Consider the following 12,061-nt stretch of genomic DNA (forward strand, 5'->3'; position numbering starts at 1 on the left):
TTTTAGAAGAATGTTTCAGATGGTACTTAGAGGTTTTTGCATCTGAACACTTCAATTGTCTTATAAAACACACAAAAACGCTGGTTATTTTTGTGAATTGTGCAGACATTTCATAGGAGTAATTGTTTTTATACTGAACAAACTGTATTTTTTCTCCCCCTACAGCAAGCTTAGGCTTATTGTTTAGGAAATTTTGTGCAATTTTGCAATCTTAGGGCTCTATTTTAATGATTTGGGTGCAAAAGCAATAAGGGCATATCCGAATCCACTTTTACTATTTTAAGGACAAAAAAAAAATACAGTTTATGCTGCGGTGCATGGTCTAACAGGGTTGTACTTATTCTCTTAATAAGTTATGGGTGTGTTTTGAGCATAACGTGCATTAAACCAATCAGAGTCTCGTCTCTCATTCCCTTTAAGAATCAGTTGTGTCACGTCATGGCACATTTACATTTGCATTGCATGGCGGACTTTGTAAGTGGAAAAACTGAATGCTTTATAGCGAGAAAACAGTTAAACAGAGCATCTGCAGCATGAAGATGAAGAATGAGCCTCCACCATTCGGCCTCTTTCTTTTTACTTTACTTTTACTCTTTACTTTGCTCCATTACTTTCGTGGATAAAAAAAAAACTGTGTTGTATGCACTCCACTGAAGACATTCATTAGCCTACATATATTATTTCGTTAAGCACAAAGATTTGTTTCAAAACTATTTCTAATGTCAGTTCTAATTTCCAGCAAACGAATAAATGAACAATAATAATGAAGTGTGGTCAAAAAACTGGGTCATAACCCTCACATCCTATTCTTATGCCCCATATGGTGATGCATACATCTCGAAAACCCGACAGTTAGACAAATCTAAACTTTTTATTAAATCAAATACAAATATGCATATAATAGACAATACGGCTAATATAATGCAAATTGTCATGAATAAACTGAAAAAGGCCAGTTGAAGGTAGTGGTTTTTAATATTTATGTAGAAAACAATAAAATTTGTAACAATTTAATCCTTTAATTTTTTTCATATGTGAAGATATTTGTGTATTGCTGTATATCCTGTGTGCATTAAGCAATGTGTAAGCGTTTAGACTGGCATAGGTGCATAACTAACGTGCTTTGCGCTGGACTTTAGACCAGCTTTTAGTTGGTCAGTGGTGCGGTCTATTTCAGTTCACCCAAAGCCAGTACGCCTACCAGCACACCTATGAGTCCACAAAGTGGTGCAAATGGATTTGCTATTTAAACAGCGTGGTGCAAAATATGAATTTTAGGGTTGCGCTGGTCTGAAAATAGCAACAAATCGCACCAAATACGTCTTGCTCCTTATTGCACCGGGTGTAGGATAGGGCCCTTAATATCTTTTAATTAAAATAAATTGAAATCTCATTTGGTATGATTTATACTGTAAGCATATTTAAAGTCCTTCTCATTGTAATTCCTATGTCATTGTTCAAATTTGTGTCCTTATATTATATTATTTTAATTGTATTATTATATTAAAGATACACACACACACACACACACTATTTTCAATTGCAGAAAATTGAAAAAAAAAAATTTTGACCAACTATCAAATAAAAAAAAAAAACTGCCATTTTTATTTTAATTCCTGAAAAATGTGAGAAAAAAAAATCTCTGTTAAATTTAGAAGAAATCTTTAGTGACATTTCAAACTAACATAGCATTTTGTTTAAACGCACAACTAACAATGGCAAAATCAAGAGAAACTTGGAATTTGCATGTGGCCTCTTCAGTTTTTCATGCTGAATTTGATTACATTTTAGATCATTAAAAACTGTTGCTGACAAATCGGTAAAACCAAGTGGTTTAAGCGATAGTGGCTCAGTATAAAGATTAAAAACGACAATTAATTCATATTTTAGGCCCATAGATTTTAATGATTGTAAAGGTTTTGTGGTGTAAAGTGCAGTACAGTTGAAGTCAGAATTAATAGCCCCGCTGTTTATTTTTTTCCCCAATTTCTGTTTAACAGAGAGAAGATTTTTTTAACACATTTCTAAACATAATAGTTGACTAAACATAATAGTTAACTTTCTAATAACTGATTTATTTTATCTTATATTTTAAATATTATATATATATATATATATATATATATATATATATATATATATATATATATATATATATATATATATATATTTAATATTTTACTAGAAATTTTTCAAGACACTTCTATACAGCTTAAAGTGACATTTAAAGACTTAACTAGGTTAATTAGGTTAACTAGGCAGGTTAGGGTAATTAGGCAAGTTATTGCATAACGATGGTTTGTTCTGTAGACTATCGGAAAAAAATATAGCTTAAAGGGGCTAATAATATTGACCTTAAAATGGTGTTTAAAAAATTTAAAACTGCTTTTATTCCAGCCAAAATAACACAAATAAGACTTTCTCCAGAAGAAAAAATATTATCAGACATGCTGTGAAAATTTCCTTGCTCTGTTAAACATCATTTTAAAAAAATATTTAAAAAAAGAAGAAAAAATCAAAGGGGGAGCTAATAATTCTGACTTCAACTGTAGGTGTCATCTGTAAATCATGTACTGTTTATGCACTCATAAATAAAAAAATACTTTTTAGCTGTTTGTTCAAACTACTTTTCAAATATATATTATTGTCAGAAAACTGTCAGAAATTTACAGTTTAATAAGATTAATACAGAGTAATAAGATAATATCCATCAATTATGTGATTTAAATCCTGACCCCCACATGAACAATAATAATAATAATAATAATAATAATAATAATATTAATAAATAAAATTAAATTTTAATAAAAAATAAAATAATAATAATTTAAAAAAAAAACATCGACATGAAATACAAAATTATTTTACAAAAAGGCAGACTATATTTATTTTGTCCAGGCTAAGTCAAGCTTTTAGTCTTAGAGACTTAAAGGTTCCTAGATAATCAATGAAAGGATCCCAGGTCAGATAAATATAGGAAAGGTTTGTTCTTCATAGCTGAGGAGAAAGCCTCAAGTGTTATTATGTTGCAGACTGCAAGCAGCCATTGTTTTAAAAGGGGGTTCTTCATTAATCCACTTTAGAAGGATCAGTGTTGGGGGAAGTTACTTTGAAAGTAATGAAATTACAATATTAATTTACTCCCCCAAAAAGTAAAATTAATAAATTAACAAAAACTAATTACTTACTTTTAACATTACTTTTGAATTACTTTGTGTTACTTTTCCTTACCTGGCTGAGGTTTGGTCTATTTAAGAACTTGCAGGTGTTTTTTCACCTTTTTATAGAAAAATTCTGCGTTTAAGAATCACCTACAGTATATAACCTACACCTACACAAACCATTTTTTTTTTTTTCAAAAATGTAGGATAATATGATATTTTGAGAACTTTCTGAGCCCAGAGCTATGCATGCTGTAAATACAGATGAAACCATGTCAATGTGTTTGCTACTTCTCCAAGTAAATTCACTGTCGGTTGAGATAAAGACTGAAATAAAGCCTAAAAACTCTCACATGAAATAATTTATATTCAGGCAAAATCAGATTTTAAACCTTTAAAATGTTTAATAGGACAGTAAGGCGATAAAAACATCCCCAAAACAAAATAAATCTTTGAGCTTTATACATTGAATAAATTGTTTCACGTGGCCTTAACAAATGTGTAAATCGATTCCCAAAAGAGAAAAAATCGTACAATATTACAAAATGTAGTCGCTTCTACAGTAGACAGCGGCTGCATCTTCTCAATAAAAATAAAAGAATAACCTTCTTTTTAAATTTAGTTGAATTAAACGCTTTACAGGAGAATGTGAACTGATGTTAATTATTTGTTGTTCAGCTGTAGGTGGGGTGCGGGTATAGTGCTGTGTATTCAGTTAGTTTTTTTTGTCTCGTTTCTTGGAGTACATAATCTACACTTAATGACTATCCACTTTTTTCTTCGATGAGTTAAAAATAACAAGAATACATTGCAAAAATGCAAGTCTCCGGCCTGCCATTGTTTCTGTTTCTGACCATCTGTAGTGATGACAGGCGAATGAATTGTTTATTTTAACCGGATCTTTAAGTGAACTGGTTGAACTGAGTTGTCGTGAAACGGTTTGGGTCTTCAGTAAGTACTAGCATACTCCCTCTGACTCAAAATAAACCACTATCCTGAGTTATTCAGTTACTAGAACAGTACACTGACTTATCTGCTTTGAAAAAGAAGACCTGATGATGATGATGAGTGTGAGCCAACTGTCTGTTCCCTCACAGCATGCTTTCTCATTAAGTATGTGATTCAACCTGACTAAGTTCAGTTTTATTCCGCAATATATTTTGTAAAAGCCAATTAAGCGAGGTAAAAAGTAAGTCTTGTTACATTTTTTTTAAAGTAACTTAATATTACTTATTTTTAAAAGTAATGCATTAGTACTCGTTACTTTGAAAAAATAATATTATTCCATAACGTGCGTTACTTATAATGTGTTACTCCCAACACTGACAAGGATGCATTTCCAAACAAAGTAAACCAAAATATGTAGATAGTTTCTTGTATAAACTACTTATTTTAAAATAAAAAATAAAAATTTTAATGTTCAATCCACTTAAATTTGTAAAAACAATTAAGTTAACTTAATTTGTGTTTGGACAACATGAATTGTGTGGAAGCTTGCATTTTTTATAGTGTGTTATGCTATAAATGAATATTAGTAAAATAAAAAATGAGTCATGAAATGTTTTTGTGTGTATGCACAGGTGGGGCTGAATGTCCTTATTAAGAGAGCTGAGCATTTCAGTCCAGCTACGAGGATCCTGGTCCAGCGGTTCATCCCGTTCCCTGCTGTCGGTATGTATGTGCGTGTTTATGTTTGTGTTAGCGATGAATACAAGCTTAATTTGCTGCCACGCACCTCTTAATCTGCCCTGTTGTGTTTATGACACCAATCAGCCAACCACTTCCTGTCATGTAATCATGCTAAACTACTGATTATTAAAGCATAAAAATTATCACAATATTAATTAGGGCATACAGTTTTCTATCTGCTCCTTTGCCATCATTGCATTTGTAATGACACTGGGTTTCTAAATGAGCGTTAAAGCTGGAGCGTTTGTTTATTGTTGTTCCGCTCATGTGCTGTTTTGACGGATTCGCGACGCTGCTGAAATGTTATCTCAGTGTTGCATTAGCGTTCTGAGGCTCAAACGGGTCCAGAGGGGCTGAAGGAGACTGTCCCACAATGCCTCGGGGACGCTTGGCTGTAATTAAATTGTTTTGCTCCCCCTTTAATTAAATCAGCAGGTTGGCCCTCACCTCTGGGCAGGAGTAACGGGACCTTGTTAGCTCTCGGCTGCCGCTCTCTAATTGGTTAATTAGGCCTAAAGTGCTCTCTGTGTTAGCGATGGGTTCCCCATCTCCAGGCCGCCATTTTGTTGTTGTTCTTCTTATTATTTTTCTGTACTTAGTTGTAAAAGGCAATTAAACGTGGTTAATGGAACACAGCGGAGACAGTTTTGCAGTCGATATATATAATAAATAAATACATAAATATAATTTATCTACAGAAGCTTCATTTGTTTATCATTATTACACTTTTAAAGGTTTTGACTACATATATTGAAAAGGGGAAACATTTTTTTTTTCATTTTGTGCTGTCCAGTTGTAATGTTTTCAGGGTTTTTACACCAAAAAAGATTCATTTATAAGTTATGGGGCTATACATGTTTTGTTGTTCTTGTTGTTGTTGTTGTTGTTATTTTTCAGTATTTAGTTGTAAAAGGCAATTAAAGGCAGTTAATGGAACACAGCAGAGATGATGGGTTTGCAGTTGAATTTTTATATATATTATTAAATAGATATATGATTTATATATGTATGTACAGAAGCTTCATTTGTTTATCATTGTTTTTACACTTTTGAAGGGTTTGACTAAATGTATAGAAAAGGGGTTCATAAACTAACATTTTTTTATTTTTTGCTCTTCTCTGAGGTCCACTTAAAATGTTTTCAGGGTTTTTACACCAAAAAAGAATAATTTATAAGTAATACGGCTATTTTTTTTGTTGTTGCCCTTATTTTTCAGTATTTAGTTGTAAAAGGCAATTAAAGGCAGTTAATGGAACACAGCAGAGACGGGTTTGCAGTTGAATTTATATAGATATAATATTTATTTATGTAGGGAAGCTTGTTTAACATTGTTATTACAATTTTGAACGTTTTGACTACAAAATTTAAAAAAAACTCTTTTTAATATATTTAGTGTTCTCTGAAGTATACATTTAATGTTTTCAGGCTTTTTACACCAAATAAAAGAATATTAAATAAGTAATAGGCTATCTTCTGTACTGTTTTGATCCTTCATTGGAACACATTGTTTGAATAAATGTTGCAGATTGTTGACTTGGATGTTTATGGCTGCTGATATGATTGGTTGACATGTTTAAATATTCAAAAGGACAGTTTTGTGTCTTTTGTGAATATCTGCACGTACAATTAAAGTCATAATTATTAGCCGCTCTGTTTATTTTTTTTCCCCAATTTCTGTTTATCATAGAAATTTTTTCAACACATTATAGTGTTGAACATAATAGTTTTAAAAACTCATTTCAAATAACTGATTTATTTTATCTTTGCCATGATGACAGCAAAGATATTTTACTAGATGTTTTTCAAGACACTTCTATACAGCTTAAAGTGACATTTAAAGGCTTAACTAGGTTAATTGGGTTAACTAGGCAGGTTAGCATAATTAGGCAAGTTATTGTATAACTATGGTTTGTTCTATTGACAATTGAAAAAAATATATACATTGTAATAAATACATACAAAGGGGCTAATGCTTTTATTCTAGCTGAAATAAGACGAATAAGACTTTCTCCAGAAGAAAAAAAAAAAACATTATTCGACATACTGTGAACAGTTCCTTGCTCTGTTAAACATAATCTGGGAAATATAAAAAAAAAGAAAAAAAAAATTCAAAGGGGGGCTAATAATTCTGACTTCAACTGTATGTTTGACATAGATTGATTTTCATTGATGGATGCTTCTGTGATTTAAGTTAAAATGCATAAAAACTGAGTGTATATCAAGCAATCTGTAATAACAGGCAAAGCAATAGTAAAATAATGTAATTTAAAAATAATAAAAAAATGTAATTTAAACATTTACACACACTTTACTGTCTGATACAATATAGTCAGCACCACACCGCAATTTTCACTTAATTTTTTTTAAAACCTTGCATTTATTATCTTCTTTTAAATCGGCTTGGGAAAAGTCTAATTAAAGGCAAACATATTTTTGGAGGGCTGATGCCACCCTGTGCCAACTCTTTAGAACCGCCCCTGCAGAGCTAAACAGGCAGCTATGTAGAAGTAGGTGTCGATCTACTGTGGAGGCGGAGTTTAGATACGCTATTACATAATAGTGGCACGTTCTCAACCAGGCAGGTTGAGATTGCAGATTAGCTAAAATAGGAGCTGGTTTTAGACTGATAAGAGAGTTTTGAGGTCTGACACTGAGCTCTTATTTGTTAAAAGAAAGGGAAGATTGGTAGAGTTCATGACCCTTTCGAAACACTTAAAATGCAACCTTATGAATCTGAAACCCTAGTAGGTGAAAAAAAAATTTATGGATTTTAAAGATTTCAAATATAGTGCACTAATTCTGCTATATATATTGCGATGCGAATACAGCTTTATTTGGAAAGAATTCTTCATTTTAGATTGATTGGGGTGATTTTGTAGGGGATTGGATCTTGAATAATATATAACAAATAACTTACAAACATACAGTTGAAGTTAGAATTATTAGCCCCTCTGTTTATTTTTTTCCCCATTATCTGTTTATCAGAGAGAAGTTTTTTTCAACACATGTCTAAGCATAATAGTTTTAATAACTCATTTCTAATAGCTGATTTATTTTATTTTGCCATGATGACAATACATAATATTTTACTAGATTATTTTCAAGACACTTCTATACAGCTTAGTGACATTTAAAGGCTTAACTAGGTTAATTAGGTTAACTAGGCAAGATAGGGTTATTAGGCAAGTTATTGTATAACGATGGTTTGTTCTGTAGAGCATTGAAAGAAAATATAGTTTAAAGGGGCTAATAATTTTGATCTTAAAATGGTTTTTAAAAAACTAAAAAACTGCTTTCATTCTAGCTGAAATAAAACAAATAAGACTTTCTTCAGAAGAAAAAATATAATCAGACATACTGTGAAAATTCCCTTGCTCTGTTAAACATCATTTGGGAAATTAAAAAATATATATATAATAATTCAAAGGGGTTTGATAATTCCGATTTTAACTGAAGATAAATCAACTATATCTTTTTATCTTTGATTTATCTTTGAATTTATCTTTGATAAAATTGAATTACAGTTTTCTGGAGAGTCTAACAGTATTCAGATACAGCTATTGAATAATCAACAGTGAATACTCTTTATTGTTTATAATGTAATTTTTGTAAAGTTACAAACATTATAACTTGTTGTGGCCAGATATTTTAAACTTTAAACTTTTTGAAATGTTCGCACAGTCACATGCCTTAAAGGGATAGTTCACCCAAAAATGGAAATTTACTCACTATTTACTTACCCTTCACTTGTTTCAAACGTTATTAAAATTAAAATATCTTCTTTTTATGTTCAACATAAAAAACAACTCATAAACATTTGAATATAGTAAGTAATGTTTAATATTTGGGTGAACCATATTTACTCTATTATAACTGTGCATTGATAACAGTAAACTATAATGCCAACACAACATTGTAGATCCTGTGATGTGACTATTGCGGATGCACACATTGCGATATCGATGCTGAAACGATATATCGTTCAGCCCTAATATATATAATTTCATGTTCTGTTTTTTCTTTCCTTTTGTTATTCACAGTATGACTGAAAATAAACACATTTTGTGTCCCACTGCTAACAAAAGAAATGTTACATGCTGAGTTATGGAAAGACGATTACAGAAATGTTATTTATTTCTGTTTTTACGCAATGATTTGAGTATATGAATAAACTGTGTTTAATAAATGTGATTGAAAACATTTGCATTGTAATGACAACTGAATACAATATAATCAAAGTGCTAATGCTACAATTACTGTCTTCATCAGAATTCATTTGCATGTAAATTTGCTCTTGCATTAATTATTTACATTTTGTTAGCGAGACAATATTATACATATCAGTGTCGAAGAAAAATGAGAGTCAAAACAGGTTTGGTAGAACAACACTATTTATCCTACATATGAATATTAATTAAATAATTTATTTTAAAATCACTTATAACAAATACATATATTATGTATTTTTATAATTATATAATAATTAATGTTTTGTCAGAATTATACTTTGAAATGCTGTTGATACTTCAATATTGTACATTTTATAAAAATAATGAACAAGTAATGAGTATGTTTGATAGAACCACACTTTTGCTTATGAAATCACGTTCCTCATTGTGCATCTTTAAAAATACTTTGTATTAATTTTTATTGCATCTATAGATGAACTACACTGTAAAAACAAACTATTTTAAACCAAATTGGGCTAAATGGGTTACAAATTATATTAAAAATAGTAATAATAATAAAAAAAATAAAAACAATTTAGATAGTATAAAGCAGGACGTGGTTCATGTCAGAATTAGCATGCATGTGTTTGTTTCTTTGTTCTCGATTTTCTTTTTTTCTAATGTGTGTCTGGGTGTGTGTGTCTGGGTGTGTGTGTGTGTCTGGGTGTGGTTAATTGTCCTGGGTCTGAACCCCTCAGAGGTGAATAGCTATTTACTCAGCCAATTAACTCAGCGCCACAACACTGCAGCTCTGAACACTGATAACTCACAACACACGGCCTGTAAATTAAAAATGCTTCAGGCTCTCTTTATTTCTCGTTTCTCTCTCTCACACACACACCCACACCAATCTTAACACATGCCACAGATGATAATGCCAGGAAGTAAATCATTATTCTAATCATTTTCCGGCTTGTAATTCATGTGTGCACTTTGACATGACCATATGAAGCTATTTGTTTTATATCCAGTTAACCCCTCTTAGCGCAGGCGTTCCAGATCAAGACTGTTTTCTGGCTTTGATTGCTTTTATTTCAATTTTAACTGGCAGTGACTCTCTAACAGATTATTAGTGCTCTGTTCAGTGTTTGCTGGAAATATACTGTATGGCACAGGAGAGTGGAGTACAATCCAATCTAGCAGAACTGTCTGTCATATTTGAAAGTGATAGAAATTTTTTTATGCTAAAAAAATCAAGCTATAAAATTTTCACCAGTTTTGGCGAAATTAGCGAAAATAGTTTTAGTGAACACATTTATTCTGAATATTAAAGTTTTGTGTGGTTGCTTTATGAAAATGCCAGCGCTTTATGATCAAATATGTGACTTTGGACCACAAAATGAGTCTTATGTTGCACAGATTTATTTTTAGCAATAAACAAAAATACACTGTATAGGTCAAATTATAGATTTTACATAGAAAATATAGATTGTTCTTTTATGGCATTAACACATTCAGTGTATAGCTGCACAATTAATCATTGAAAGATTGAGATTAGGGTTGGGTCGATACACGATGCCATCGTCCATCGCCGATGACTGACAGACATCATGATGCTGAGACAGCATCGCGATTCTCCACCCCCGTCGCAAACCCGCTCTCGAAAAATAAACACTTAGGCCTCGTTTACACTAATGCATCTTAGTTTTAAAATGGCATTTTGGAATACACATTGCGCATAAAAAAAAACGGTTGATGAAAACGCCAAGATGCGCATAAGTTCTGAATATGTGCATAAAAACATATACGCATAACTGAGTAGGATAAACTTTTTATTCATTAAGAAAAGGTGCACATAAACTACGATGGAAACACTTGCCGAACAAATTTCAGTATGCGCATTAATAAAAAGTCATGTGATTTTGTTATAAGAGATCATGTGATGATGTGCGAATGGACAAACCAGCAGGCTGAGCACATTGTAAAACATCTGAAATGTTGTTTTGGTCATTCTAAAACAGCTCAAACATCTCAGTATTAGTGTTATTTTATTATTAATGACCCCCAGAATCAAGAGAGTCTGTGCTCTGCATCTCACAATTTCAAACGCCCCTGCATGTCAGGATTGCCTTCTGAGGCCCAAGTAATTTATTAAATGAAGAAAAGATTCATGCAGCTTCTCTTATCGCAACAAATTTCGTTTTTACTGTTGATATTTGGCACCAGATAATTTAGGAAGTGACGATTTTGTTCGCTTTGACTCGTTGGTTGGAAACGCTGCTTTATTCCCACATCTTTTATGCGATAATCCAGTTTTGCGCATAAAGTTAATTCGCAGTTTTGGATGAAAACATAGCTACAGACACACTCACACTGTCATGCGCTTCAATCTTTCGCATTCTTGCTTAGTAATTTTAGCGAAAAACCTCAGACACTGTTGTTTAGTTCCTGTTGGTTGTACACCTTTTTTACCAACCAAGTTTGTTGACGCTATTATAACGACAGATTATATCTGCCTATTCATGCCAGAGTCCCGCAGAAAAAGACATTGACAGGTATTAATTTGTGTGTAACTTTTCTTTATTTATTCATGATTTGGTTATGGGTAAAGCAAAGTCCATGCGAGTCAGGTAGTTGAAACTGTAGGCTACAAATAAATAATTTGTTATGAATTAATTAATTTTTCATAAATAATTAATTCACTGCCACCTACGATGACAATGCCGTTGTCCATCGTACAAAGTCTAATGTAAAACATTGCGATGCCAATTTGTTCGACATTGCCCAACCATAATTGAGATCTCAATTGAAAGACCCACGCAAGCTAAATTATTAATGATCATGACTTGCATATGTTTATTAATCCTCTGATATGCTGCATTCAAATCTGTGTTGAACAGAGATTCGGTCTTTAGGCTTTTCAGTTTTTAGCCTTTTTAGTTACAAATTTGGGTAAGGTAAATTGTCCATAGTGTATGTGTGTGAATGAGTGTGTATGGATGTTTCCCAGTGATAGTTGCAGCTGGGAGGGCATCCACTGTG

The 12,061-nt window shown here is 31.9% G+C and overlaps 1 protein-coding gene across 1 annotated transcript in view; it reads left to right on the plus strand.

Moving 5' to 3' along the window:
- The window catches only part of sfxn5a (sideroflexin 5a), an 87,554-nt gene that overhangs the window by 37,184 nt on the left and 38,309 nt on the right, over positions 1–12,061 (plus strand). Inside the window, 1 exon segment of the mRNA XM_056471485.1 lies at positions 4,742–4,832. Within this exon segment, the coding sequence (XP_056327460.1) occupies positions 4,742–4,832 (91 nt within the window).

The sequence above is a fragment of the Danio aesculapii genome, chromosome 13 (genome assembly GCF_903798145.1).
Source record: "Danio aesculapii chromosome 13, fDanAes4.1, whole genome shotgun sequence".
Taxonomy (NCBI): Eukaryota; Metazoa; Chordata; class Actinopteri; order Cypriniformes; family Danionidae; genus Danio; species Danio aesculapii.